The following is a 27,898-nucleotide window of genomic DNA, read 5'->3' as shown; positions in this document are numbered from 1 at the left end:
GTGCTTCTCTTAGAAACCTAGCTGCTTCTTTGAAGCGCTCTTGTTATATGTCAGCTTCTCCTCAAAACTTAGCTTATATTGAATCCTAACCCTACCTTCGCCATCAGTCTCTTGCAGTTGTCGCCGACTTCGGATCGAGGCTCTGGCGGATGTAACCATCGTTCATCAGCATTCCGTTTGTGTTGAAATGCACAAATATAGAAGTTATGGTGGAACAAAAGATGAAACTCGAAGACTGTGAGTGACTGCCTCTGAATCCCCATCAGTATATATTTATCTTGGATGGTCCGTAACCGTATTTCTTCGCAGGGCTGGATGACCTGTGCGTCCGCTTCATTATTAACCTCCCACGAGAGGAGTTGGAATCGGTAGAGCGAATATGCTTCCAAGTGGAAGAAGCCCAATGGTTTTACGAAGATTTCGTTCGAGCTTTAGACCCGAATCTTCCTTCCTTCAATCTTCGTAGCTTCGCGCTTCTTATATTTCAGCATTGTCCGTTGATGTCACAATGGTCAAGCTACCACCATTCAACTGCCTTTTCAGAATTTTTGGCCTACAAAACCCGGGTTCCGGTCCGCGGTGCAATCCTGCTGAATGAGACTATGGATGAAGTCGTCCTCGTCAAGGGATGGAAGAAAACCGCCGGCTGGAGTTTCCCCAGGGGAAAGATTAACAAGGATGAAAAGGACTTGGACTGTGCAGCCAGAGAGGTATACGAGGAGACCGGATTTGATATTAAACAATCCGGTCTCATAAAGGATGAGGAAAAGGTTAAGTATATTGACATCTCAATGAGAGAACAAAATATGCGACTATACGTGATTCGAGGAGTACCAAAAGACACGCATTTTGAACCGAGGACAAGGAAGGAAATTAGCAAGATCGAGTGGTACAAGCTTTCAGATCTTCCCACCCAGAAAAAAGTTAAGCAGGAAGAAAGCAACGGGCAGAGTTTCAGCAAGAATAAATTTTACATGGTTGCCCCTTTCCTAGGGCCTCTGAAGAGGTGGATCGCGCTTCAAAGAAAACGAGATCTTGCCGAAACAACAGGACAATCCGTGCGGGTAGAAGCTGAGAATCCTGCATATATAACAGCGGAGGACGGAGAACTTACAAATGGTGGCACTTTGCGGAAGGATGAGAGCATAGCAGCGCCATTTCCCAAAGATTTTGTTGGAGCTCACGCACATCAAGACCCTTCTGCTCAACTAAAACAGCTGCTCAATATCGGATCCACTACCCAACCGCTTCTCCCTCTACTTAAACCGGAACAAATCATGCCTGAGCCAGCAACGGGCAGCGCGCTTTTACAGCTGCTTAGGCAAGGTGATGTTTATACCTCTCCGAGTCTGGGGCAAAAATCTGCCCATTCGTCCTTCCCAGAACAGACGACTGCAACCTTACCTCAACGATCAATTTCACTTCCAGCTCAATCTCACGACAGACCTATCAATCAGCCCACCGTTCCAATGCCGACATCAACGGCTGGAACCATCGGACAAGGTGTCCCTACCCTTCCCAACTCTACTCTTCCCAGCCACCAGGTTTATCCACAACCTGGATTCATCACTGCAAGCGGATTTTCGCACCCCCCGCCGGAACGTTTCTCCCATTTCCCGCAACTCCCTCGGCCCCCGATGGTGACCAGCACACACCAAGGGCACCAGTATCATATACCACAAAGTAACCGACCATCGTTGGCACACCCTCCTGTCGATAGTTCAGGAACCTTGATCTCTCCGGCACTCGCCAACCTCTATTTTAATGCTCCTCAAGCTCAGCCCCGACTTCCTTCCAATCAGCATGTACATCAATCGAGTCAAGGTTCGCGACCTTCGAACTTCCAGGCTCCATCCATTCCGCCCGCGAGTAAACTTCCACCTCCAAAATTGAATAGGCATTCTCTGGCGCTTTTAAATGTATTTAAAGGTGATAGTTTGCACCAACCTACCACGGATTCCAAGAAAGTTCCTCCTGAACCACAGCGCCAGGCTGGAGTTCGTAGGTTTGATCATCAGGATAGCCTGTTGAAACTTTTAAGGACACCTACTTCGCCCGCGGTCACTCCATCGACGTCACAAGCAAATGCTGTGAAACTGTCAATCCTTCCGGAGAGCGAAAAGGCGGCAACCTCCAAATTACAGGAGAGGATACCTCCTACGTCCCAATCTGTTACTGGGGAAAAGGCGATACCCCCGAAAGACCCTGGCCCTTCGGTTGCCCCCAAGGAATCCCTTGATCGACCAAAATCAGCGGGGCGGCTTCCCCCGCCAATTCCAGCTCAGTCTCAAATCGAGCCTAGATCTAACATCACCATTCTTCCCCGCCCGAGCGCCGTGACAAAGGAAAGCTCAGAGACTCTGCCGCGTTCCCAAACCCCGCGTTCTCCATCAAGGAAAAACGTTAAGATCTCAGAGCTTACGAAACCATTTAAGCCCAGGATTCTCCGTCGGCCGGATAAAGATAATTTGGAAGCGTCTCTGCCAACGCATACCGTGACCGTTAGCGCGTTCACGAAACCTCACCGAGAGACCATGCTAGACGAGCCCGAGGCATCGAAGGGCCCGCCAAAGGAACTAAATTACGATCGTCAAAGTCAATCCAGCTCACATAAAGAGACTTTACTTTCTCTATTCGGCAAGTCTGCCCCATCCAGGGAACAGCCGCTTCCCAAGTTCACGGAGGTCGAGCCATCGCAATTAAGGTCGTCAGCCAAATCCAGTATTGTTGGTTTCGTGGGAGGTTCCTTGCCGCAAACCCATGGCAATGGCGAATCAAGACCGACTAGTCGAAACAAAATGAGATCTCCAGTAGATAAAGCATTTTTACTTGGGTATTTGGACGGTGTTGTAAAGGGTCAACGTTAGTGGCGGTGTGTTTTGGGGTTAGTGGATTAGTTTCGGGCTTATGCTCGCCTTACTGATAAATTATGGAATTGATATGAGATTTTAGCCATCGTAAAGCTCTATGCTCCGTACACTTCACCCCGTCTATTCCGTACTCTAATTGTCTCTATCATCTTTACTTCGTACAGAGCGAGCGTGGGTTGCTTGGGCGTCTTATGTCATAGGGCCGTTTACTGCCGTTTCTCACCGCCGTGATATAAGATCCGTGTTGAACAAGGTTGAGCGTGAATCGGGTATATCGGTACAATTGAATCATCAGCCAGCTTACTAGCTAGAAGAAGATGCCGCCTCGGCTACGTCCCGGATCTGTTTGTTCTCGCTGTCATTTTCACCGGCGTAGCCTATCCTCAACAGCATTCCTTGCTCAAAAGCAAGCCGAGCGCCCTCCACCTCCACCAGAAGCCGGTCATGTCCGTCTCGTTAACCGGGCACTTATCTCTCTCACCGGTGCAGACAGCACTTCATTTCTGCAAGGCCTAATTACGCAGAATGTTGTATCTGCAAAATCTCGCGCAAGTCCTACAACGCCCTTTTATGCCGGGTTTCTGAATGCGCAAGGAAGACTGCTGCATGATACGTTTATTTACCCGACACTGCCGGAGGAGAATGGGGGAAATGAGGGAACAGAGCTGGGATATTTGATCGAAGTGGATAAAGAACAGGTTACAAATTTGCTGAAACATTTGAAAAAGCATAAGTTGAGGGCGAAGTTGAAGTTTAGGGCTTTGGATGAAGGGGAGAGGGGTGTATGGGCCGTCTGGGATAATACCAAAAATTGGGAGACGAAGGACACTGGAGACGTATTGAGAGAAGTTATAACCTGTGCTGATAATCGTGCTCCGGCTTTCGGGTACAGAGTGCTTTTAGCCGGAGACAATTTGCAGAACTTGTTGCAGCCACTTCCTGGACAACAAGCGTCGCTCTCTACCTATACGCTCCGCCGAATTTTGCATGGCATTCCGGAGGGACAAGACGAACTTGGCCGCGAATCTGCTTTGCCGATGGATAGTAATATGGATATCATGGGAGGAATTGACTTCCACAAGGGCTGCTATCTCGGTCAAGAGTTAACGATCCGGACGCACCATCGTGGCGTTGTACGCAAACGCGTATTACCTGTACAACTATACAATACAGAGGATCCCAAACCCATGCCATCCAGCTTACGAATTCCCGTCTATTCGCCAGATTCCCAACTACTCCTCCCATCCGCGGGAGCGAATATAACAAAGTCTAGCGCTTCCGGGAAGGGACGGAGTGCGGGCAAGTTCATATCTGGAATTGGAAACGTTGGACTAGCGCTGTGCCGCCTAGAAACCATGACGGATATCTCTATAACGGGAGAGTCATCTCAATATAATCCCAGCGAGGAGTTTAAAATTTCATGGGAGGCCAATGCGGATGCTGGTGTCGCTGAGGCGGGGGAGGTGAAAGTGACAGCCTTTATTCCGCCCTGGGTAAAAGATTATATTCTACACGGTGGAACGAGGCAGAGGCAGACGAAAGAAGACGTACACAGGGCCAAAAGCGGGACGGAGCAGATAGAGGAAGAGGACTGACCGCAGAGTGCTCCGTACTTTATAACGAATGAATATTCTTTCAGTGGATATATTGTGAGCACGTCTGGATGGTATGAATGCATATATTCCGCACTGTACACATAGATTTTGTATATGTATATAATCATGTAAATCTCCAGGCTAACTCCTCTATTAATGTTAGGGCCGTACATTTATTGCATACAAGAAAGGGGTATCTTCGTAATAAGGAGGCCACGCTAACCTAACAAATTATCATAATTCTCTGCATGCGGCGAATATTACAAGGACATATGGACTCAGCAACGATACACTCCTAATGCCAGCCATGAAGTATGCTTGGAGAGTCGCTGGTGAATCCCGTGGTGAATCCGAGTTGTTAGAAGAACGGTCAAGCGGGCAAAAGCTGCCTACTTTCCAAAGCTTTGTCTTTCTAGACATACTAAAAGTGATCCATGCTGGCGGGATCAACGGCGAACGGCACAGTGACTTTGGAGGGGTGTAGCAGTGTGCGCTTGCCTCTTAAGTTCAAAAGGATCCAAGAAATTGCCAGGTGAACTGGCTGGTTGGTAAGGGTTCTTCCATTTCAGCCATAATATTCGCACACAGCATATTGAATGAGGTGCGCAGCTCCCATCCATTCTTAGCCGGCCGTAGTGCCCAGTAAAACCCTATATTGAAGAGTTGGTAATGGCTCCCCAGGAACTGGCGATGGACTCGAACCAAAGCCATTGAGGATTCCCAAAGCTGGTATGTTGCGGGATATTGTCATGATCCTAAGTATTAAGTCAGTAGACAATTCCCCTAGATCCTCTCAGAACTTGATGCTTTCTTCGGCTTCTTGATAGGTCACTTCCTCCCGACATATCCAAATCACCTGCGTCAAATAAGAACTTCTCTCATTCATTTTGTGCCTTCGGATTCCTCAAGTTCATTAGCCTCATCTTCCTTTCTCAATTGTTCCTCGAGCCGTTTCCTTTCCGCATTCTTTAAGCGCATCAGGGTGATCTCCTCCAAACTTGGGCTGTTGGTCCCAAGATTAGGCCCGGGCGTAGAAGTGACGTTGGCCGTTGAAGAGAAAGAGGCAAACGAGGGGGCCTTCTTCGTGCCGTCGTCAGAAGTTGCAGCAGGCATATCCAGACCTGGAAAGTTGAAGGACTTCGGCTTAGCACCGGAAGGAGCGGTTGCCGCGGGCTCCGTTTGGGCAGCAGTTGTAGGAGAGGGCGCCCGATGTGATTCCAAATCTGGCTCTTTATTCGAAGCCCAAAAGACAGATTCAATAATGTCCCATTCTCCGCCTTTCTGTCTTTTGCTGTCTCCGACCGCGGCATGGGCGCCAACGATCGACGAAAATACGATGACGCCCGTGGCGACGGTTTTCTTTTCCCGTTTCTCTCCGATACGTTGTCTCCTGTCCTTGAGTGTAAAAGTACTCTCCACTTCCCCAAACGGTGAAAACAACAATTCCAGGCGGGTCTTATCGAGATCCAATCCTGAGTCCTCGCGGATCCAGCGCACCTTAACTGTTCGTTCAATTTCGGGAACAGCCGTACCACCAACATTCCGTCGGCTCTCTTTTTCTTTTTGGGCGGCACGTTCCTTTTCCTCTTTTTCCTGCTCCCGTCTCTCTTCTTCTTCCAAAACCTCCCGTCTCATCAATTCTTCTTTTTGTTGTCTTCTCCTTCTTCCGTCTTCCGCTAATCTTCTAATCTCCTGCTCTAGCCGCTCCTCGGCATTATCGAGATCAATGCTTGGACCAAGGCCTGTTGACGCAAAGGGTCTTTTAACTCCACGTTCTCTGGCTTCCAAGTCCTCTTTCATCTTCCGCCGTAGACCTTCCAGCATCTCATTCTCCCGCTTCTTCCGCTCCCTAGCCTCCCGGGCATTGTCGTAAAGCTGCCGTATTGACGGTTCGGATAAGACATCATATGCAATCTGCAGCAAGTGAAACTTGTCTATATCAGCGGACGTTGGGTTCTGGAGTTTGTCGGGATGGTATTTCAAGGCTGTCCTGCGGTATGCGCGGCGGATTTCATTTTCAGCAGCGGCAGGGGGGATGTTTAGTAAGGCGTAAAAGTCATGAGAGGAAGCCGCATGAGCCTTTAGGTCGTCTAAAGGTGCCATAATGAATAAGACAATAAAATGACCTGCAAGCCGAAGCAATAAGCTTGCTGTATTCGCGATGTGAGCCGTCGGGTCGTTTGCTCTATGTTAGAGATTCAGCGAGCAAGCTGCCGCCACTGCTGATGTGCCAAGCCTCGATGAATAAGCAACTCGGAATTACGATAACCCCGTTCGTCGACGGCAGCGTGAGCATGCGCTGCAACGAGCAAGAACTAGTTAATGTTCTCAATTGAAATGGCTGCGACAGAGTCTTAGGAAGACTGTCGTCTAGTATCAGCCATATGAGACGGCCAGGCCCCGAATGGACTGCTTCGAAGGCTTCAAGCCTCTCAGTGAGGTCGTCCAACAGCACAGAGATACACTGGGAGATTTGATCACTCAGCATCCACTTTGCTACTTCCTTACTCGGAAATCAGATAGACATCCTCATTTGGTACGTGGCGGGGTATAAGAGCCGGGGCTTCTTCTTCTTCTTCTTCCAACAACACCCCATGCTTGACCATGCGTCTCCAGTGCTCTCTGGCACGTCTCTCGTCGCCATTTATCGAAGATGGCTGCATCACCCTATCCGGGGGGACCTAGTCCTCCTTCTCAAGCTCAGTTGGCGTTAGCAATAGCCATTCTGAAGTCAAAGCCGCCACATACAACCATCAAAGGTTAGGGAGCCCCGAACGAGCCCCGTGTCAGCTCACATGCTGATTTTTTCTAGACTACATTCTTTGTATCAGAAATTACATCAAGACTGGGCAGAGAGAACGGGATGAGTCGAGCCAGGAATATCATCTAGACAGTACCGCTTTCTGGCGAGAGGCATACGAGAAATCTGAAGCCGCCCAAAGCCGACTACTCGACAGAATCTATGAACTTGAGCAACGAAATGGGGCTTCAGCTCTTAACGTAGAGCCCGAATCTGGGTCGAAAGCCCCGTTAAGGAAGAGAAAAACAAACGGTAGTCCTGGCTCCATAGCGTTACGGCCACCGAAACGGTCGAAAACTACGGCTGATGAGAAAATAAATATCCGTAAAGCAAATTCAAAGTTTGCTGCCTCTGAGCTAGGCATAGCGGCTGGATTTCTAGAGAACGGTATTCGACAGCCCTCTAAATAAGCTTCAATCGGTTTTTTACTAAATAATTTGTAGCTACAACTCCATTTTTGCGACGTGTTCATACCCTTCGAAAGTTACTTCATAGGCCGTCGGAACCAGAGCTGCTGGTGACTACATGCGCTGATATTTGTGCCAATGTAGAGCAACTAATCCGGTTATCTATTGGTCCAAATCGCACCAAAACCATGAACTCTGACAACAGCTCTCACATCCGTTCACAGAATCCAGGCCTCTTGGACATTTTGATTGTTTTTGAACAATGCTATCCCCTACTCTTGCAGGCTTTGAGAAAGGTAGCAGGAAAAGATAAGGTGAAAAATAACAAAGGAATAATTCATTATCACCTTGTTCATCTATTTCAATTTATCCTCCTCCAGCTGCATCAACATGTTCTGGCCAAGGCAAAAGCTATCTCTCATCTGGGAAAGGTGTCCACAAAGAAAGGCAGACAAGTTCCCAGAACCAAGACTACGAATCCACTTGGGCAGCCATTAGCTCAATTGTCACGCGAAGACAGCCAGACACTGGATTCTATCTCTCGAGTTCTCGCTACCATGATACTCTCAATAAACACCAGCAGATATAGGCAGATAGATCTGCTAGAGGGGTTTTTATTCATTCTTCTGGAGCACATTGGCCAAATGCTTGGCCTGGTCGTGTTCAAAGAGCTGCGATCCAACTCCGACCTTCGAACTTGTCCGTCCAAGTTACCCCTTCCCTGTCCACTTGCGAAAGAACCAACTAGCAGGATTGAGCCCACTATCCTGGAGCATGCCGCAGTGCTGCAAAGCTACCATCTTATCTGGATTTTTGAGCAGGCACTGTCAACTCTGGATCGCTGTGGCGATCACCTAAAAAGTGGGGTGAGAGGTTGTAATATAACTTCTACCACCTCACCCTTCCTCGCTCATACTAAAAAGAAGTTGCAGAATACACTTTTGCGGGGTGTCTTTGGAGAAGATGATGCTAAATTTCAAGATTCATTGAAGCTCCCACGTCCTGTTGTGCAGTCACGAGGCATGAATGGCTCAGCAGATAATATCGAAAGCTCCGGCGAAAACAACGGTGACTGGTTTATTCAAGAACTTTGGAGGCTCCTTGGTTGGAATACGTTAATGGACAATCGAGAACCGTCAACGACCTTTGATAGCTCGCAGGCTTGACTTTCCCTCGATATTTTACCAATCACGTATTTCACCAATCTCATTCCCACCTATCTTGACCTTGTATCTATGAATATATATTAGGCATCGGTTGAATTCTGCTCCCGCGCCTATCGTTTTATGACTAGCTAGGGTGCCTCCCATCCCTCTCGAACCGCATTAAAGATCTTTCTAATGAAATCCAAGCGACTTTCAAACAATGTCTGTCTGAAACTCTTTCGTTCTCTCCCTAATAACTACTTCATCCATTGAAGTAGTCTCGCCCAGAAGCTTACTCCGCCCAGAAGCGCGCTTATCCCGGCGAAAACGATTAGCGGACCGCATGCCGTTCCATAGCCCATACCGGCTTTACCCACCCAGGGCCTTCCTTTGACTAAGGCTTCACTTAACGGACCGCAGATTACGCTGCCAATCCCGCGACCGGCAGCGAGGAAGCCAATTACCATTCCCGGCTCGCCACCGTTGCCGTTCTCATCGGCATGCACCTCTTTGATGAGCCCAGCGTACGTAGAGCTATAACCCCCAGCAAAGAACCCGTACATAATTGAAAATATGCCGAGAACTGCGATTGAAGAGGAAAGGCCTCATAGAACGAAAATAGAAAAGGTGGCTTCAATGGTGCTGATGAGAATGGCGGTGGTGATATGGAACCTGTCAATAAGGAAACCGACAAAAATGCAGCCGAAAACAGCTGCTCTGTTGAGAAGAGATACAGTGGCAGTGATGGCTTCGTTGCGGACTCCAAGCGAGCGCGCGTAGCTTAGCAAGTAAATAGTGGGCATGAAGTATCCCAGCCCTTCGAAAATATTACCAAGCTGGACAAACCAAAAGGTTCGTTCTTTTAGAAAGTTAAAAGTAAGGCGGCGTGCATGATGTCTCTGGCTATTCGGGATTCGCCGCTTCACAACAAAAAGCAACGGAATTGCGAGGATTGCAACTGTTACTGCCCACGCTAGAAAGGTTGTTTTTGAGTGAAAGCGCCCTAGCATCTAAGACATGAGGAAAGGAACTGTTACACCTGCAAATCCTGTCACAGCCTGCAATTAATTAACGTTAGAACTGTATAAGAGAGAAGCAAATCTGTCGAGTTACCTACCCACATTACCCCATAGGCAGCCCTTTCCGGCGGACAAACCATTCATCAAAAAGACAATTGCAGGGCCATATGCAAGAGTTCCTCCAACTGCATATAATGCGCCCTGCGTAAAAACAAGATGCCAGACATCAGTTGCGAAGGAAGATGTAACTAATGCGGCGATTATAATAATAAAACCAATACGAATACTCCAAGTTCTCCAGAATGGCCATTTCTGCATAGCCATGAAGCAAATAGGACTCACAAGGTACATCATTCCCAGGAAGATGGAAAGTTAGCTTGAAGGGCCATTGAAGGACTTTGATCAATGAGATTCGGGGACGGTTTACACTCACAAGTGCTGTCGTCCCGATGGCTGCGATGCCCGAAGGATCAGATTTGAAAGGTCCGTGTGTGGTATAAAAGTCCTGAAAGAGACGGTATGAAAAATGCAAGCCTGTTCCTAGCCATTAGTATGTCTGTTTCGCACCTTTTTGGTAGAGATATAAAGCGGACAACTCGAGCCTACCCCAGATTATAGCTTCGACGATGAAGCACCCAATCAAGAATGCCCAGGCATGGATGCCTCGATCAACTGGTGGTAGGGTAAGCTCGGCTGTGATGTACTCCTCATCGTCTGACGCATCGTATCTGGAACTTTCTGCACTTGAGCTCCTTTCGAACCTTGTGGGTCGAGAAGCTTAAGTTCGTAGCTCGATTCCTTCGGGGTCTGCCATTGTCGGGGAAAAGGATGTAAAGTCTCAGTCGACAGCGATGTTGATGCTTCGTCCTTGGATTGAACTAAATAAGGAATTTTGCGCGTAGGTTTTCGGGAATCTTGAGAAATGAATCATCATCTTCTGGTCGGACTTTGCAAGCTTCCCGGCGTCGAGCACATTCGGCTAGTTCCCCACGCCCTGTGTCAACCGAATCCGCAAAATCCCACGAATAGGAATGATTCCGGTTCGACGTAGCGGTACTTCGGCAGGTACACTTTCCGGGTCCCATTGGGCGATGGTTAAATCTGGAAATGCCGTGCGTAGAGAGAACGGAAAAGTATCAATACGCCGCACTCTCGTAGTGAATTTGAAGATGCCAATTGAGAATCGTTCGGGCACAGTGGGTAACGGTCAATGGAAATTCGGTATGTTTGATTTGTTTATTCAACCACAAACGAAAAATTGTATTTCCTCCTATCCGCTAGATAATGCGGCCAAAGCTGTGGCTGCTAACACAGGAGATCTGGCCTTGCTTTCCAAAGTATCCATTGAGCCATCGTCGTCGAGGCAGGTTATAACATGCAAATATTTAATTGCAACTACGTGAGGAGAGGTTTGGAAACTCCAGATTTTCATGAATTTCTAACCTTTCTATTTCAGTATTCGTCAACATATGAACATTGTCATACCGCTATGGCTTGGATCACGAATGGGCCAAACATCGCTTGGAGGCTGATACGGTGATAACAGGTTTTGACTCAGGAGAACATCGATTTTCCGTGGGGTATATCGTTCATTCTGCTTCTGGTTTCCGTCAGATAAACGCTTCCCGAGTTCGTTCCATATTCTTTTATTTGTCCCTTTTTTCATCGACGGCATTAAGGTTGATCAGCAGCCTAGCCGACAGGGCCTTTTTTCAGGGGCGGATACAATATATGTGGACTTCTGCCAAGCACACTCTCTCGGCGATAAGGATGCCGGCTTGGTTAGTGACGGCCATAAGCATGGTTTACAACGTAAAGTGCAAAGGTGAGAGCACTTTCGAGCTAGGTCAACAGGCATACCTCCTCGACCTGTCATATCATGCTGTAACCTTTCAACCCAACAGCCCACACGACCGGAATCAAGAGACCTAATACAGCGAAACCTAGAGAAAGTTCAAAAACACACCAGACCCATATTGTTCCAATTGGCGGAGTATTTTTCATTACTGCGTAATATGAACCTTCATTTGCCATGGCGATAAGGCGCATCCCCGAAATAATGGCCAAAATGCCGAAAATTATATTTCGGGTAGTCAGAGGGAATAAAGATTTTAGGGATATGGGTCGAGTAGCTGCCGAGCTATCCGCGGTTGTCCCGTCTAACTCCGTTTTATTTCCAAAGATGTTGACTTGCTTGAATGAAATTATGTGACCATGGGCGAAGTGGATCAAAAACGTCAAGATAGGGAAAGCGACGAATATGGAATCTCGGATGAGCTTCTTATATGGAATTTCTTGCGCGTACTGGTGAGCCGCTAGAAAGGAGAGCGTGAAGTAAACAGTCGAGAGTGGTAATGAAAGGAAGATGGTGTCGGCGAAGGGAGGGATAGCGGCATCGTCTTCGCTAGCTGCAGAGATCTCGTCTGACTCATAACGTTGCGCGGGGCGGCCAAAGGAGCGGGAGGAGTCGATCAAATTTTCTGTTCCTATTATCTCGCCAGAGGAAGAGACATGAATAAATTCGGTCCCGCCTTTGCCGGTTGCTTCTCGTTCTGTAGCAATTTCAAGGAGAGTCTTCTGGGATAGGGGCCGGCTGGTGGACGGTCGAGCCATAGGAATTGACGCCGGATCGAAATTGCCAGTGGCAGCGGAAGACGCAGCAACAGCCCGACGTTCTTTACGGTTTCGGGGCGGCATGGTTACTTCGAGGGTGATAACAATGCAGTCTTGCATACAATGAAAACCAAAGATTGCCATCAACGCTTTGAGGTTCCAAGATGCTGGCACGTGACAGCATGGAAATGATTATATAATCAATCAACTGGCAGCGAGGAACGGAAGTACTCCGGTACTCCATTGTCCTGTACATCAGCTATCTGCATAAGAAGGCCCAGGAATGTGACGACTGCTGAGAAAGGATAGCAGAAAGTTCGGGAGAAGGAAACAGGATACAGGACTGCGAACCAACAGACTGTAACCTCTTTGACAATCAGTATGTCGTGCTTTGATGGATGCACTTGTAATAGCTATCCAGGATCCATAAAGTACGCTCAGTACGGAGTACGTGAGAGCCTAGAATAAATACCTCCTCCATACCCCGTCGCCACTTTACATCTTGTTTCTACGTGGTGGTTGTTTCCCGCGTTTCTGATGCAGGGATCCCGCGTCGGCCCGAATGTTGCTCCAGCGAGCTTAAACCGTTTAAGCTTAATTCTAGGGCGCCAAGGACGCACACCTGAAGGCCACGCAAAAAATCTCGGGCCACTTCTACCCGAAAGGCCCACCGCACAACATGGGAGAAAGAAAAAGGCGAAAAGACACGAAAAAAGAAGTTTTGAATGACCAAGCTGAGACTCGAACTCAGGACCTTTTCGGTGTTAACGAAACGTGATAACCAACTACACCACTCGGCCTTTGGTGCTGGATCGGGGAAGCAGCTGCATCCGAGACAACTGAAGAGCAGGCTCAAACTGTGTGAAACAAAACCATTGGCCAGTACAGCAGGACTGCGGGAGACTCATTTCAAACGTCCGGAGTCAATAACTTAAGTTAGACTCCTGATTTCACGAATTTGTCGTGGTGACGAGGGAAAAATACGCTCAATAAATCTGCCACGTTCTTGAAGTGGGTCCCAAGGATCATGCTGCAAACTGACCGGGAGAACCTCGCCTCGTTCCGATTGCGTAAGAATTTGGAAGCGCTTAGAAATTGACTTGACAACTCGCTAGAAGAGGTACGGAGAAATGGGATATCTCTCCTCTTCGTTGTCCTCCGTATTGTGTGGGATATCTGTCGATCGGCGACAGTCACAGCATGACGCCAAGAGCGAAGTGGTTATGTCATCCTGCAACGCGTCTTTCGGAGAGGAATAACTAATTGCCAGATGTAAGCTTAGTAAGCGAGAGTTAGACAGCGAGAGCCTCGTTGTGCATGGTCGCGAATACGTATAAGGAGGCCGAAATCCGGTTATGCTCTCAGGACTTCAGGGGATGCTAGGATAGAGGATTGTTAAGCTTTCTAAAAAGGTCGTATTTTTGAATTCTCTGCCCGGCTTGTGATACTATGCCGGAGTGACTCTCCGCGCGCTTTATTCGACGTTCTGCCCGCTCTCCTGAATCCCTTTCTCTAGATACGCCACGTTTCAAGTTTGTCTCGAAGAATGCCCGAGTCGCATGCTGTCATGCGTGGCCGAATAATAGTCTAAGCTTCCGTCTATTGTGTTGCATCGAATTCATCATAGCGATTGAACTGTTTGTTGGCCGCAGTCGACTGCGCACGTCGTCTGGTGACCTGATCGCGAACCATTGACACATTTAAGCTTTCCGCGTCACCGCCGGACGGGCTTGAAACTCGACAGTTTCCGTCATAGGAGCTTTTATTTTTGCGTTTCAGCCACTTCAGTTGAATCAATTGCATTGAGGTGGTATTCCAGATACCTCTCGGCCTTCGCACGCTTCACGAAGAGACATGATTTCGATAGCCACCTTTATATCTCTCGCCCTTCTACCAGTTCTATTCTTCGCGTTTTGGACCATATCGGCCACCGGACCTTCGTCGCCTTTGGCGAATAGTTTCCCCTCGTTGCAGGATAAGCGGATATGCCTCCTAATCGCCCATCCTGACGATGAGGCAATGTTCTTTGCGCCGACACTTTTGGCTCTCACAAGGCCTGAGTTAGGAAACCATGTTAAAATACTCTGTTTGAGCTCCGGTACGTGTATACGGATGGTTATTGTTCTGCCTTCGTTCTTGGAGAGCTGGGTCGAATCTGGGTTTAATTGTTTCTGCTCATGTGTGCTTGCGTGAAAGTTTCGCTAAAAATCTCCAAATTCAGGTGATGCGGAGGGACTTGGTCATATTCGCAAAAAGGAGCTCCAAAAAAGCGCGGTGCACCTCGGTTTGCGGGGACCATCTGACGTATTCGTCCTTGACGATCCATCCCAATTCCCAGATAGCATGACCACCGAATGGTCTGCAACCACTGTCGGATCACTTTTAGCCACCGCCTTTGCACCCGGTGCTGTTGCCAACGGAACCCATGACGATTCCACGTCTTCAAAACCCGCTTCGACACAACGCCGCAGAGCGTCCATTCCGACCAACGGCTCTACCAACGGCCACACCTCCCCACCCTCCGCGAGCATCGACGTCCTCCTTACATTCGATAAGTCCGGCGTGAGCCACCATCCAAACCATCGCTCCCTGTACCACGGCGCCAGGGCATTCCTACAGATACTTATGAAACGCAACGAGAGCCATCCTTGTCCCGTTGATCTGTACACCCTCACTACCACTAATGTCGTCCGAAAATATCTTGGGGTCTTCGACGCACCTATCAGTATGTTACTAGGCGCAATTAGAAATATAATAGCGGGCATTGGCGAGAGTGACACGGAAATCAAGGGAAATGATCCATCACCAAATACATTACTCTTTGTGAGTAATGTCGACCAGTGGTTTTCAGGATGGAAGGCGATGGTACAGGCGCATAAGAGCCAAATGGTCTGGTTTCGATGGGGATGGATCACGATTGGCCGATATATGGTCGTTAATGATTTGAAGAGAGAGAAAATATAACCAATCCTTGTTCTGCTTTTTTAGTCCTCACCCTGTTTCTAAGAACATATTAATATCTAATGCAGAAGAAAGCATGTCCACAGTCAGAGAAAAGAAGTATGCGCTTGTTCCGGCGGATGTCTCTGCCATTGCCGCACTAGAGAGAGCAACATAGTGTACTTCGAATTCTCGCCATGTTTTTATGTTAATAATTTACGTACTTTCCGGCGAGCGAGCTTTTTAGTACCACCATGTATGTGTATATAGCTGTTATTCTCTCCGAACTTATGGCATTAAAACGGCCATGGGTGACCATTTCTCGTCCCAATTTTGGCCGTATGACCCATACTTTGTCCAATATACGGATCTTTCTCCAGCCTTATTGTTATTTCACGAATGGGTCCGCTACCACTTTTGCATTGTCATTTATGGTATCATAGTGTAGAAAAGGAAGCAGGTGGCTGCACCTACTAAACCAATTTCATCAAGAGACCAAATGCTGGATGAAGCCCAACCGAAGCGGGTATATATACAGTGAGGGAAAGAAAACTCTTTGCTGGTTACAATGTACACCTACAGTGCAGAATACATGAACAAACGCCGCTAAATATTAAGACATTGATTGAAAACCGCAGGACGAAGCAGGGCGGCACTGATTCGGGGGCCGGATAACTTGGGAGAGAAAATCAATCAAGTCGCGTTGCACAAGTGGCTGGGTCATTGAGATTCTCTTGATCGTCTGTCGTTTGGGATTGGTGACTCTCACCATACCCCTGGATCAGCCGATTTTCTGCATCCCAAAGGGGCAGCATGAAGCTTGCAAGGTCCCACCGATGGCCTTCAGGCCAAAAGCTCACGGGGTCAAATTCGACTATGCCGGCCCTTGTATGGTAAAAGACACGGCGAGGGAGGAATTCCTTCCATTCGGCTATAAAATCTGGGATCCCCTGTCTTTCCCACCGAGCTTTTGAGCCAGTCCACTTTCGTCGCGTGAGCACTAATCGGATCCACCGTTGGAAGCGTAAGCTTTCGCGGGCAACAGTAACATTGAGGTGTTTTACGGTGTTATACAGGTCCCAGTAAGCCCCTGGAGAGGTGACTGAAGGATAAAGGTGGGTAAGGCGGTAGTCATAGGCTGGTTCGGACAACACTGAGCCATATTCACCTGTTACTGATGAGTTGTCGGTTCTGTATGGTCCTTTTGTGGACATAATCTCTTTGTGCATGCTCGAAAGTTTATGGAAAAGCTGATTTCGTGTTTTGAGCGTCTGGAGGAAGTGTTCGCGAGCAGCATGCATATATCGGAAAGTGCGGTCCTTCGACTGTCTCATCCAGCCAAGCTTAACGACCAAATCGTACATCTTGAAATTAGCGGGCGTGTTGTAAGGGGAGGAAGTGAAAACATCAAAGAGTTTGTGGGCAGAATCTCGTGGGATCATGCCAACCGACTTTTCGCGAAGATTTTCCCCGAATCTATCGACCGAGAGAACAAACGACCACTCAAGCAACTCTTGCCAAACACGTTGCGGTATGGGAATGTGATAGCTTTGGGAGATAAAATCAACAAGCTTCAAAGCCGTTGCGAACTCATTATTAGAGCCAAAGATATGAGCAACGGCGAATAGAGAATGGGATGTAGGATGTAGCGGAGAGGATACGGCGTATACGGTTACTGGTGGGTGGCTCGCGGGATCCTTTTCAAGTAAATCAACATCGATACCCCATACCGTCCGTAGCGTGGTTTTGACGGATTCCATATCCCATTCACGACCAGCTGCCGTCATAACATGTATGAAAGTGGCCTCGTTTGGATTTAATCCGGACTCCACCATCATACTGAAGAGGCCATGCACCTGGTCCCTCACGCCACCTTTGCCGGTTTTGAACCCTTTATAACCAGGATTGCTCGGCCATCGTTTTCGCTTTTCGTAATTCCAAACGGTAGACCGAACCCTGTGATTTTCTTTAGCCACATATCCACCGTCCCATGCTTTAGCTTCCATCAAGTAGTTGTAACATTCGACAGTCGGCTCAATTCCATCCTCAGCCATTTCCTCCCAAAAACGGTGCGCCATTCGACCATAACCCATTGATGCAGCGCAGGACAGAAGGTGGGTGTATTCCGCTAAACCCAGGCGATGGCCTGCATAGCGCCGCTGTTCAACAATGGTTTCCAGCTGTTCTGCAAACCGTGCCATGAGCATGGATAGTGGTAAGATTCGATTGACATAGGCGGTGGTGGGGTGTAGATGAGACAGTAATTCCTTGCTGGGTTCAATAAAATATTCGGGAGAAAGTAGCCGTATGACTTCGGAAAAGGTGGCTGCTGGCAGCTGGGATACTGCTTGCTGAAATTCGGGTGAGCTTGTGAGCCCAGCCAGTATCCTCCCCGGTTGTGCTTCTTCGAGAATTGCGTCGATGTCGAGTGGCGGTACAACAGTTTGTTGTACAGGGTTATGGTTGAGCAACTGATCGCCATTACAACTCTCGACGTCCTTCCCGAGTGTAAAAGGATCGAAGTCCAGGGTGCTCTCGCTAGGTAGTGCTGCTGTCGTATTTCCATGTACCGCTGCGGGAATTCCGATCCTCCATTTCAGGCTAGCGCTGCGTTTTCGCCGGGACGAGGGTACCAAGGGTCTGCGAGGAAGCGTGGAAAGAGATCGAAAGAATTCCAATGGCCCTCGCGGGGGGCCACCGGAGGCATTTTGGCTAGCAATCCTCCATAGGCAAGATGGACAGATTTGAGACCCGACTGTCTCTCCCAAAATGCCAATTCCCCTCATTCAAGAATCGCCGGAGACCCTCCAAAGGGGGCCAAAAGTGCGATGAGTACCCGAGCAATACCGATAATCAAGAGATAAAGACTGAGGAAGAATCAGCGTAGTACCTTGCTGTCCGCGACCTATTTTTGTCGTGTGTGAGGTGCTGGATCAACTTTGGGAGCACGGCGTGCGGGGATACAGTTGTTCCGAGAAGTGGCTTTCGGAATATAAGTTATTCCGGTGTCGCGTGGAGATCGCGTCTTTCCTGGGCATTTCGTCGAATAGACGCAACCACGACAGCGCAATTCCAGCCGGCTCTCCTTTAGCATGAACTCCTCCGACATAGACCAGCGCCCGGCGAAAAAAAGACGTTTTTTTTTTGATGATGAACCCGAAACACCAGAAGGCCACCCTCCTCCTTTACAGACTCCCGACGCGTCGTCGCGTGCGCCATCGATTGAGGGCGGATCGCCGACCGTAACGTCTTCAAACGCCCAAGCAGCTAATCCTTCGAATACTTTTGAACCTCATACAGAAGTGGCTACAGAATGCAAAAATGAATTTGATGTCGGATTTTTTACAAGCGTGGTTGGAAATGATCTGTCCGAAGATACAATCCGAATGGTTCGGGATATGGCTAGAGGCAACATGGAGAGAGCTATAAATATATACTTCGACGGATCATGGAAGAAGAAAATACATCGTACGGATCCTGTTGATTCGAATATTTTGCACTCCACAGTTCAACCAACCCTCCAAACCCCTCTACCATTGAAACCTGGTGTCGATTCCCCTCTTGCCGAACCGCCCGCCGAACCGCCCAGTGGGGATAATCACCTCGCCGAAGACCCTGAGACTAGATATATTGGCGCCTTTGGAGTCGGTGGTTGGGCTACTCGCTCTGGTTTAAAGTTAATCAGCCATGGGGATGAGGTTCGCATCGAACGGACCAAGCCGCAACCAACATTTAAAATTGGGAGAGGCGGCCGGGGAGCCTCCCGGTCCGGAACTCAAAGAAGCGATGTTATAACAAGGTTTACAAATGCTCGCGGCGATGAGATCGGTCGGCTGCCTCGAGAAACTGCAGAATGGGTTTCAACCCTCCTTGACCAAAAGATTTGCAAATTCACTGGTGTTTGCGTTTATGCACCAGACCTAATTCGGGTCAACGACACTGTATACATCCAAATAAAGTGCTTTTTGTTGAGAAATTCCTTTCGAAAAGCAGCCTTTTCCTCAGAAGATGACGACCATGTCCCTCGGTTGTTTGAACAGCAAGAAACTGCGGAAGAGAAGTCCCTCCGCCTGCGACAAGTTGCACTTGTTACACTTTTCGATGAAATTAATTTGAAGCCCACATCGAGTAACGAGATATCTGCTCGGCATAAAAAAGAAGGGTTACTTCGGGCTGCTGAAGTGGCCGAACAACGTGGGATAAAAGGCTTGCCGTCTTCAACGCAGTCCAAAGAGGAGTCCTCTGACACAGAAGAAGAAGAACGACTGGACCAGGATCAACTGGATAGCCTGTATCAAAAAGCCCAACGGTTTGATTTTACGATGCCGGAGGCGACCCCAGGAGAGCATTTTGCGATGGAACTCCGAAAATATCAAAAGCAGGCCTTATACTGGATGCTAGGAAAGGAGAAAGATATGAAATCCAACAGAGAGACATCCATGAATCCACTTTGGGAAGAATATACTTGGCCTGTCAAGGATGTTGACGAGAAACCACTTCCACGGGTTCTTAATAGAGACAAATTTTACGTAAATCCCTATTCAGGAGAACTTAGCTTGGAGTTCCCTCTCCAAGAGCAACATTGTCTTGGTGGCATACTTGCAGACGAGATGGGTCTTGGAAAAACAATCGAGATCATGAGCTTAATCCATTCCCACAAGCCAGCTCCTGTTCCTCCCCCAAGCACTTTCGATCCAACCTCTGCAAACGCTCTGCCGGCCTTAACAAATCCTCCTGCAACAAAAGGAACTCCTTGTGCAACTCTTGTTGTCGCTCCAACCTCTTTACTTTCCCAATGGGAGAGTGAATCTATGAAAGCGTCAAAGCCTGGTTCAATGAAGGTTCTTGTTTACCACGGAACTGAAAAGTCTGTCGACCTCAGGTCTTTATGCTCTTCTACAAATCCGGGGGGCCCGATTAATCTCATTATCACCAGTTATGGTGTTGTTCGCTCAGAATATTTTCAAATCGCTTCAAGCCGCGATCGCAGTGCCATTGGTCGAACTGGATTATTCTCAGTCGAATTTTTCCGGCTTGTGCTTGACGAGGCGCATTACATTAAGAATCGTGCGTCAAAGACTTCGCGGGCGTGCTGTGAACTCAAGGCCATCCATAGGTGGGCATTGACCGGCACCCCCATTGTCAACCGGCTCGAGGACCTCTTTAGCCTTGTTCGTTACCTCAAAGTTGAGCCATGGTGCAATTTCTCCTTCTGGAGAACGTTTATCACTATCCCATTCGAGTCCAAGGATTTTATTCGTGCACTTAATGTTGTGCAAACCGTCCTGGAGCCCTTGGTTCTTCGACGGACAAAAACCATGAAGACTCCCGAAGGCGAACCTTTAGTGCCATTGCCGTCGCGAACAATTGCTATTGAACACATTGAGCTTTCAGACCAAGAGCGGGATATTTACGATGTTATTTTCACCCGCGCAAAGCGTACCTTTAATGATAACGTTGCGGCTGGTACGCTACTAAAGTCTTATACCACAATATTCGCACAACTTCTTCGTTTACGCCAAACTTGCTGTCATCCAATTCTCACAAGGAATCAAAGTATTGTTGCTGAAGAGGAAGATGCTGCCATCGCCGCCGAGGATGTCAATGTGCTTAAGGATGATATGGATCTCCAGGAATTAATTAACCAGTTTACTGCTTCTACCAGCTCTACCAATAGTGAAGAATCTCAAGATCCAATGGCAAAGTTCACCACGCACTCTTTAAAGCAAATCCAAACAGAATCAAGTGGCGAATGCCCTATTTGCTCCGAAGAGCCAATGATTGACCCGGCTGTTACTAGTTGCTGGCATTCTGCCTGTAAGAAGTGCTTGGAGACTTATATACAACATCAAGCGGATAAAGGAGAAACTCCTCGGTGCTTCTCGTGTCGCGAGACGTTGAGTATCCGTGACATATTCGAGGTTATCCGCCACAAATCGTCCGGGCAATCATCGCCAAAGGATGACCTATACGATAGTTCCCCCCAATCTTTGTCTTCGGGGCCACGCATTTCTCTTCGGCGCATACATCCTTTGTCACCATCTGCGCGTACCTCAGCGAAAATCCATGCACTCATCCTACATCTTTCTAGTTTGCCTAAAAATACTAAGGCCGTCGTTTTCTCCCAGTTTACATCTTTTTTGGATTTGATTGGGGCGCAGCTGACTCGCGAAGGCATTGAACATCTCCGTTTTGATGGATCTATGCAACAAAAAGCTAGGAAAGCTATCCTTGCTCAGTTTAATCAGATGCCCGAAGCCTTTTCCGAACCTGAAGAAGATGAAGACGACAATCCGATGTTCCTGTCCACGCGAAGCTATAAATCTAACTCAAAGGGTAATATTGAACAACCCTCTCCGAATGTTCTCCTGATCAGCCTTCGCGCCGGTGGCGTAGGCCTCAACCTCACTGCCGCGAATCATGTGTACATGATGGATCCATGGTGGAGTTTTGCCGTTGAAGCCCAGGCAATTGACCGCGTACACAGGATGGGCCAGTTGAAAGATGTTAAGGTGACGAGATTCGTTGTGAAGAATAGTATTGAGGAGAGGATGTTAAGGGTCCAGGAGAGAAAGATGATGATTGCGGGGTCGCTGGGATTGAGGGTCGGAGATGCCAGTGAGGAGGATAGAAGAAAGGAGAGGATTGAGGAGCTGAAGTTACTCTTTGAATGAAAAGCAGATACTGGTAGTGGGTGTTTCTGGTATTGCTTTAAGATCGTAGGGGCGAATACGAAAGGATGTATTCAGGTATTCAGGTGCATTACGGGCTGCTTAAGTGCAATTTTGGATTATGATAAACAGTGGTCTCGCATTTGCGGTTTGATAATTTGTGTAGACATTTCGATTCTGAGTTAAATTCGAGACATTGAACAGACCAGTTGCTTTCCAAGCCAAGGTTTGTTATCTTGAAGCATAACATGGCAAACGTATTCGAATTTTATATCAAGTTCCGAAGACTAATACAATAACTTCAGGGAAGACCCGGACAAGATCCACGAAATAGTAACTACCATCAAAATGACCATATTAGTTGCAGTGAAAGGATACATTTGGTTCTTGTCGCATATAAAGTCAATATCCAAAAGCCGGACCTAAATATCCACTGAAACACATAATAAGCATTCTGTGAAACCTCAAAGGATATATAACCCATTAATAAAACAATTGTGCACAGAAACGAGCATTTGTATTAACTGTCATGATGCTTTCCAATGTGCAATTTATCCTTTGCTTTGGAGAATGAGATTCCAGCTTTATGGGTTCCTGTCCAGAGTCCGCCATGGTGCTCAGTAGATTTCTCCTTCTCGAGCATAGCGCCTTTGACAGGAGCTGCATCTGGATGTCTCTTCTGTTGCTCTTCAAGGAGCCCTATCAAATTGGATTTTCAATTATTAACATCCGGCCATCAACTATGGTTGTGCGAAATACGTACGATCAGCCTCCTTTCCAGCTCCAGGTTCTGAAGCGTCAAAGTTCCCGCCCTCAGCGGCAAAACCAGTGCTCCGAACAACCTTCTCTTCCACTGGTTTCTGTTCTGGTCCTTCACCTTTTGCCTTCGCAGGGTTGGTTTGTTCGTTGCTTGAATCGGCTAATGACTTTTTTGTCGATGCTGTAGGGGAGGATTGGCTAGGGGAGCCTTCCAGTCCAGCTCGATTGTGGTACGCTTCAGTAAGTTCAAGCGCAGAGGTCCTCCGTTGACCGCCAAGGTCTTGCTGCTTAATTGATGGCGAAGTGGATGCTTGGGCCGTGGGAGGGGACGTTGGGTGTTTTGATCCTGCTGGCTCTGTGGGACCAGTACCTGGGGCATTAGAGGGTGCGGTTTTAAACGGTTCTCTGCCACCAAGAGTGGATGGGCCATTTCCCCGGGGGACCGAACCGATGGACTTGACCTTAGTATCCTCTGTCAGAGGAATATAGGCTTGTCTAGTGTGCGCCATCGAAGATCCGGTGTCTGCAGCGCCAGATGACAAAATCCCTGACGGCTGTGGAACGCCAGGTGAGGAGTCAGGGAGGCTGGAGGTTCCTGCACCGGAATGGTGACTGATGCCCTGGTCAAACGACCCTCTTGCAGGGCCAAAGACGTGACATTCGGAATGTCCTACTGGTTCGGAAGCTGTTTAAAGAAGAAAAAAACCATATCAGCTTTTAATTCATATGTACTGCATTTGTGGGCATTGAAAAGAAGGTCCCTTGATTTAGGTGATAACTGTGGGTGATATAATCGAGCAAGCACTATAGGTATAAAGGAGAATTTGATAATATAGCAAGCCTTGGACGCATAAAGGAGCTCAAGGGAAAAGGGTTGACGCATACGTGACAAATTGCCCGCATCATACGGGTCCGAAGCAGTTCCTTGCCCCTGTACTCCGGAAATTGGTTCATCGCCAGTAACATTTCCAGCATCATACGGGTCAGATGGTGTTCCCTCGCCTTTGACGCCAGAGATGGGTTCCTCGCGGGTCGCTTCGGGCCGCTGTTCACCCCAAATTGCCTTCTCCGTGATATGATACACGTTCTTTATCATCTCCATGTGGGTGTGAGTATCGAACAAACCGTTAAAAATAACCAAAAAGGAATATCAAATATGACTGAAATGAATAAAAGACCCAAGTCTTTCCATTTCGACCATCATTATCATTTTATACGCCAGGAAAATCTCCCTATGACAATCCGTACTTGATGCGTCCAACTCGTCGATATTTAGGCGTAGATGACGCGTGGTAGCCAGTGACGTCACCCCGGCCGCCGCTTATCAAAGCAGCTTGTTCACCCAAAAGTGCGCAATGTCGGCCAAAAACACCAAATAAAGAGCTGGTAGGGGAATAAAACAGTGCATTTGCCATGGTTTTTACATGATCACTATTAGGTTAGATCATTCCAGGGTGTCAGGTCATCATCGGCTAAACAATGGAGTGAGCAAGAAAAGTATAAGAATATTGTGGAGTAGCACACAAGCCTGCCTTCTCTCCGGTTAAACAAAAAGCATAACACCCAGACAAACCCCAAAACGCCAGTGTGCTGTATGCTGTTGTAAGGAAAAATGAATATCAGCATAAAAATCATATATATGTTACTGGCTTCGCGGAGGAAAATAACACATAATGTTAATTCACTGTCCCATCTTCGTCGACAGGCTTCATTAAGTTGGGATTCAATGGGTTCTTCGGATCATAGCCTACTCCTTTGACTATTCCTAGGCCTTTGGTGCGGCCTTCGCGGAAAAGAATCCGATCGCCCACAGACAGGAACTCCGGCCGCTGGATGAATCTGAAAGCAACAGTTGCACGATCTCCAGTACGAATGAAGTCGCGGTCAAGGTCGATAATTGCACATGTTTGGCTCACCGCTCCAACATGAAGCATTGCTTGATATTTTCGCTTGATAGTTGTCGCATGGGAAAGAATCAACACTATAAATATATATTGATAAGTAAAACTCCAGCAGTGATAGTCGAGCATTACGGGAAGGAGGCATATATATATATCCTTACCTTCAGCGACGAATTCGCGGTAGACCTTTGGGGGCTTCTCAAGCTTGGGCAAAACAACCATGCCTTTGCGAACCTCTTTCCTCCGGACTCCTTTGAGTGCGAATGATCCACTTTGACCAGCGGCACAAGCATGAACGGGTAGACGTTTGCGCTCAATCGACTTAATCGCTGTTTGCCTAAATTGTCCAACAGAGTCAGGCCCAATGAGAACCGTGTCTCCTGCATGGACCACTCCAGACTTGACAACTCCGGACACTACGGTCCCAACGAACGGGACGGAGAAGGTATCGTTCACGAGAAACTCGAACGGCGCGTCAGGATTGTAGTGGCCATGGTGGGGAAGGATGTTGAGGAACGTGCGAACCAAGTCAAGTGACTCTCCTGTAACGTTAGACACTTGAAAAATAGGGCAAATGCGCTGATTAGCAAATTGAGTTGCGGTGTTAACAGTCTCTTCCAGGGTTTTGATGAAAACGGGAATTTTGCGGGCGCCCGGGGATTTTAGAATTCGGGTCAACTGAGTGATCGTCTGTTGAAGAATCTGAGGAGGGCAGATGTCGATTTTGGTTATCACAACCATCACGGGAACATTCAGAGAGAGAGCTATTCCTAGATGTTCTTTGCTCATACCGATCAATCCGTTATTTGCCGCTACCATAAGGAGGCAGTAGTTGGGACTGCTGCTAAGCATTCCAAAGACCGTGGTTCGTAAGTATCGTTCGTGCCCGGCAAGGTCGGTGAAGGAAATAACTTTGGCAGACTGCTTCCCGATTTCCTCCCATGACTGTTTGCGTTGCTGACCGTGCCCAACAATCCGACCATGCGCATCGAATCCCATTATCTCCATACCAACAGAGCTAGTGCGCCCGCTCTCGATTTCGTGTTTGTGACGGAAGAGGTTCACTCTTGCCCTACCGCGCCCATCGTCAAGCCTGCCCTTCACCAGGACACCAAGGAGGGTACTTTTCCCTGCATCGACGTTCCCAACAACTGCGATCCTAGTTTCAATGACATCCTCCACTGTACCTGCCGCCCGTCGTATCAAGACTTTGCCATAGGCGCACTTTATACGGTCATTTTTGGTGCTGGCTTCCGCTGGGCCGCCAACATTGTATGACAGCAGCACGGAGCAATCAGCTTGATTGTGCTGAGCTGCCTTTTTTAAGCGATTGAAGGCGAATTCCCATTGGTTTTTGGTGAATTGCATCCACTCGCCGCTATCTTCTTGTCCAAGATCAAAGACGGTTTCTCCGTGGCCCTCATCTACGCGAGCCTGGACGATGGCAGCAAGTTGTAGCAGCGTGGCTTCTTCATCGGAAGAGTCATCAAGTAGTAGATCCTTTAGTTTCACTGGCGGAGCAGCGTCGGACAAGTCTAGCTGGTCGAGAATATCCAGTTCCGGGTGCTCGTCAGGTACCACAGAAGAAGGAGCGGCGGTCGAGTACCCGCTGTCGCTGGGTGCCACCCGGGCACCGCCAACGTTCACTGCGCCGTATCGGATTGCCTGCTGCTTCTCAACATACTCGGCGAACTCACTAAGGGACTGGATGTGGTCAGATTCAGACTGGTCACCGTCGTCATAAAAAACATACCAATTCGCCCCTCCGTCTCTCCTCGAGTGTTTGCTTGTAACCTTTGTGACTCATGCTAAAGATAATATATACATTTGGCTGCGGTTTTGGAGGGCGAGCGCGGGTTTGCGCTAGACGTTCACGTTCGTAATCGAGTGATCATTTCCCCTGAAGCCTATAAATCCAACGAAGATAGCTGAAATCTAATCAAAACTATGAACGCATCCTTGAAGAGGCGTGGAATCGGGGTTTAATAATGATGGCATGACGTTGCGGACAGCTGGGCCTCATTTGGTTAACTCCACGATGGAACCGAAGGTTTGCGGCTCAAGCACGAGCCGGGGCTCACACCAATCAACGAACTCCTGAACTATGAGTAATTCCCACTCCGTCCCGTTTGGGCCTTCGCGCTGGCAGTAGCAGCTATATGACTGACTCACTCTGCTCCTAGCGCCCTCTACTCCAGACTACAGCCAATAATAAGGATGCGAGTGATTATATGAGTCTCAAGAGTTTGGAAAGGATGCATGGTCTTGCCGGTTCAATTAACTACAGCATGCGTTGATAAAGCCATTCTCAAGGGCAAGATCTCGAACTTTACATTGGTTCGGCGGCCCAGCCTACGATTCCCCCTGAGATATCACGGGTGACGCCCACTTGATATCGACCTAGGATGTGCTCCATTATTCTAAATTTCTGTTCTTTTGACGCCGACCACTTCGGGGCTGCTGTTATTCACACCCGTTGGGGAGGCGTTCGCTGGAAAATTTCATATGGTATGACTCATCGCCAGACTCTTTTTCACGGCGAGGATTGCGGCGAGATCAGGACGACGGAGTCTCCTGGAGTACTGTTCAGCGACTAGAAAGAAGAGTCATGGACGGGGCGCATTTCCTACTACCTCGAACGAATAGCATGTCTTCCTGTCGTTTTATCGTCTACATCAAAGTTATTGTCTGATAACCAGGCTCCTCCTGTAGAGATGTCCATACCTTGATGATCTCTTCCTCGTTTTCATCTTCCTCCACCACATAGACTGTCTCCTCGACTTCTCCGAGAACAAGGTTGCAATGGCTGTCGTACGCCTAATAGAAGAGTCACCATGCTATCCTCACAAGCAAAAAATCCTAGTAGAAGAGTTGTCACCGACGTGTAGGCGCCCTTTGAGCTCCCGATCTCCTCTCAGCTTCACGAAGACGATTTCATCGAGCGATAGGCGGACCAGGTCAAGAGGTTCGGAAAAGGACGGCGCGCCGCCATCGGCTTCGTCCGCCATGATGCCAGTTATGGATAAAAGCTAGCGGACCGCTGTATCTCTATACTTGCATCACCCTGTAGCGTGAGAGTAGAGATCTGTTAGAGTTGTCTCTGCTCCACTTGTCGCGGTTCCGCCGATTGTTCCGTTTGTTGGATGGTGAAGGTGCATTCCCGAAGCAGTTTAGCGCG

At 48.2% G+C, this 27,898-nt stretch overlaps 11 protein-coding genes and 1 non-coding gene across 12 annotated transcripts; 4 read left to right on the top strand and 8 right to left on the bottom strand.

Annotated features, from left to right (window-relative positions):
• Positions 1-124: 124 nt before the first annotated feature.
• Positions 125-4,563, top strand: DCP2 (mRNA-decapping enzyme subunit 2). The gene is made up of 3 exons (XM_003067209.2): positions 125-237; positions 310-2,862; positions 3,261-4,563. The coding sequence occupies exons 1-3, from the start codon at positions 207-209 to the stop codon at positions 4,463-4,465; spliced, it is 3,789 nt and encodes a 1,262-aa protein (XP_003067255.1). The 5' UTR covers positions 125-206; the 3' UTR covers positions 4,466-4,563.
• A 668-nt stretch (positions 4,564-5,231) lies between these two features.
• On the bottom strand, positions 5,232-6,568 carry D8B26_007711 (uncharacterized protein; the record flags this gene model as incomplete). The annotated part of the gene is made up of 1 exon (XM_003067208.2): positions 5,232-6,568. One exon carries the CDS (start codon positions 6,566-6,568, stop codon positions 5,348-5,350), a length of 1,221 nt encoding a protein of 406 aa, XP_003067254.2. The 3' UTR covers positions 5,232-5,347.
• A 301-nt stretch (positions 6,569-6,869) lies between these two features.
• Positions 6,870-8,838, top strand: D8B26_007710 (uncharacterized protein; the record flags this gene model as incomplete). Its single annotated transcript, XM_003067207.2, has 3 exons — positions 6,870-7,224; positions 7,278-7,652; positions 7,709-8,838. Exons 1-3 carry the CDS (start codon positions 7,119-7,121, stop codon positions 8,836-8,838), a joined length of 1,611 nt encoding a protein of 536 aa, XP_003067253.2. The 5' UTR covers positions 6,870-7,118.
• Positions 8,839-9,074: 236 nt separating this feature from the next.
• D8B26_007709 (uncharacterized protein) lies at positions 9,075-9,380 on the bottom strand (the record flags this gene model as incomplete). Its single annotated transcript, XM_066125613.1, has 1 exon — positions 9,075-9,380. The coding sequence occupies one exon, from the start codon at positions 9,378-9,380 to the stop codon at positions 9,075-9,077; it is 306 nt and encodes a 101-aa protein (XP_065981697.1).
• A 1,916-nt stretch (positions 9,381-11,296) lies between these two features.
• Positions 11,297-12,533, bottom strand: D8B26_007708 (uncharacterized protein; the record flags this gene model as incomplete). The annotated part of the gene is made up of 1 exon (XM_003067205.2): positions 11,297-12,533. The coding sequence occupies one exon, from the start codon at positions 12,531-12,533 to the stop codon at positions 11,709-11,711; it is 825 nt and encodes a 274-aa protein (XP_003067251.2). The 3' UTR covers positions 11,297-11,708.
• Positions 12,534-13,175: 642 nt separating this feature from the next.
• D8B26_007707 lies at positions 13,176-13,249 on the bottom strand. Its single transcript has one exon. It is a non-coding gene; the product is annotated as a tRNA-Val (tRNA).
• Positions 13,250-14,243: 994 nt separating this feature from the next.
• GPI12 (N-acetylglucosaminyl-phosphatidylinositol de-N-acetylase) lies at positions 14,244-15,564 on the top strand. Its single transcript, XM_003067204.2, has 2 exons — positions 14,244-14,547; positions 14,671-15,564. Exons 1-2 carry the CDS (start codon positions 14,304-14,306, stop codon positions 15,411-15,413), a joined length of 987 nt encoding a protein of 328 aa, XP_003067250.2. The 5' UTR covers positions 14,244-14,303; the 3' UTR covers positions 15,414-15,564.
• Positions 15,565-15,792: 228 nt separating this feature from the next.
• D8B26_007705 (uncharacterized protein) lies at positions 15,793-18,293 on the bottom strand. The gene has a single exon (XM_003067203.2). It carries the CDS (start codon positions 18,173-18,175, stop codon positions 16,079-16,081), a length of 2,097 nt encoding a protein of 698 aa, XP_003067249.1. The 5' UTR covers positions 18,176-18,293; the 3' UTR covers positions 15,793-16,078.
• A 188-nt stretch (positions 18,294-18,481) lies between these two features.
• RAD5 (DNA helicase rad5) lies at positions 18,482-22,092 on the top strand (the record flags this gene model as incomplete). The annotated part of the gene is made up of 1 exon (XM_003067202.2): positions 18,482-22,092. One exon carries the CDS (start codon positions 18,482-18,484, stop codon positions 22,061-22,063), a length of 3,582 nt encoding a protein of 1,193 aa, XP_003067248.2. The 3' UTR covers positions 22,064-22,092.
• Positions 22,093-22,580: 488 nt separating this feature from the next.
• D8B26_007703 (uncharacterized protein) lies at positions 22,581-23,921 on the bottom strand (the record flags this gene model as incomplete). Its single annotated transcript, XM_003067201.2, has 3 exons — positions 22,581-22,759; positions 22,824-23,504; positions 23,705-23,921. 3 exons carry the CDS (start codon positions 23,919-23,921, stop codon positions 22,581-22,583), a joined length of 1,077 nt encoding a protein of 358 aa, XP_003067247.2.
• A 574-nt stretch (positions 23,922-24,495) lies between these two features.
• Positions 24,496-26,527, bottom strand: D8B26_007702 (uncharacterized protein; the record flags this gene model as incomplete). The annotated part of the gene is made up of 3 exons (XM_003067200.1): positions 24,496-24,800; positions 24,882-26,424; positions 26,474-26,527. 3 exons carry the CDS (start codon positions 26,525-26,527, stop codon positions 24,496-24,498), a joined length of 1,902 nt encoding a protein of 633 aa, XP_003067246.1.
• Positions 26,528-26,887: 360 nt separating this feature from the next.
• On the bottom strand, positions 26,888-27,845 carry LSM3 (U4/U6-U5 snRNP complex subunit lsm3). The gene is made up of 4 exons (XM_003067199.2): positions 27,603-27,845; positions 27,445-27,537; positions 27,354-27,390; positions 26,888-27,294 (listed from the first exon to the last, which is right to left on the bottom strand). The coding sequence occupies exons 1-4, from the start codon at positions 27,726-27,728 to the stop codon at positions 27,254-27,256; spliced, it is 297 nt and encodes a 98-aa protein (XP_003067245.1). The 5' UTR covers positions 27,729-27,845; the 3' UTR covers positions 26,888-27,253.
• Positions 27,846-27,898: the final 53 nt, after the last annotated feature.

This window comes from Coccidioides posadasii, chromosome 4 (genome assembly GCF_018416015.2).
Source record: "Coccidioides posadasii str. Silveira chromosome 4, complete sequence".
NCBI lineage: Eukaryota > Fungi > Ascomycota > Eurotiomycetes > Onygenales > Onygenaceae > Coccidioides > Coccidioides posadasii.
This window is presented reverse-complemented; position numbering and strand designations above follow the sequence as displayed.

What these genes read in the sequence shown, in the direction of transcription:
- DCP2 (XM_003067209.2), top strand. Translation starts at nt 207, where the DNA reads ATGGTGGAACAAAAGATGAAACTCGAAGACT. An exon ending in AAAGATGAAACTCGAAGACT is followed by an intron (nt 238 to 309) that starts GTGAGTGACTGC and finishes ATTTCTTCGCAG; the next exon opens with GGCTGGATGACCTGTGCGTC. An exon ending in CGGTGTTGTAAAGGGTCAAC is followed by an intron (nt 2,863 to 3,260) that starts GTTAGTGGCGGT and finishes TATCCTCAACAG; the next exon opens with CATTCCTTGCTCAAAAGCAA.
- GPI12 (XM_003067204.2), top strand. Translation starts at nt 14,304, where the DNA reads ATGATTTCGATAGCCACCTTTATATCTCTCGCCCTTCTACCAGTTCTA. An exon ending in AATACTCTGTTTGAGCTCCG is followed by an intron (nt 14,548 to 14,670) that starts GTACGTGTATAC and finishes CTCCAAATTCAG; the next exon opens with GTGATGCGGAGGGACTTGGT.
- D8B26_007705 (XM_003067203.2), bottom strand. Translation starts at nt 18,175, where the DNA reads ATGAGGGGAATTGGCATTTTGGGAGAGACAGTCGGGTCTCAAATCTGT.
- LSM3 (XM_003067199.2), bottom strand. Translation starts at nt 27,728, where the DNA reads ATGGCGGACGAAGCCGATGGCGGCGCGCCGTCCTTTTCCGAACCTCTT. An exon ending in AGCTCAAAGGGCGCCTACAC is followed by an intron (nt 27,538 to 27,602) that starts GTCGGTGACAAC and finishes CTCTTCTATTAG; the next exon opens with GCGTACGACAGCCATTGCAA. An exon ending in AGACATGCTATTCGTTCGAG is followed by an intron (nt 27,295 to 27,353) that starts GTAGTAGGAAAT and finishes ACAGTACTCCAG; the next exon opens with GAGACTCCGTCGTCCTGATC.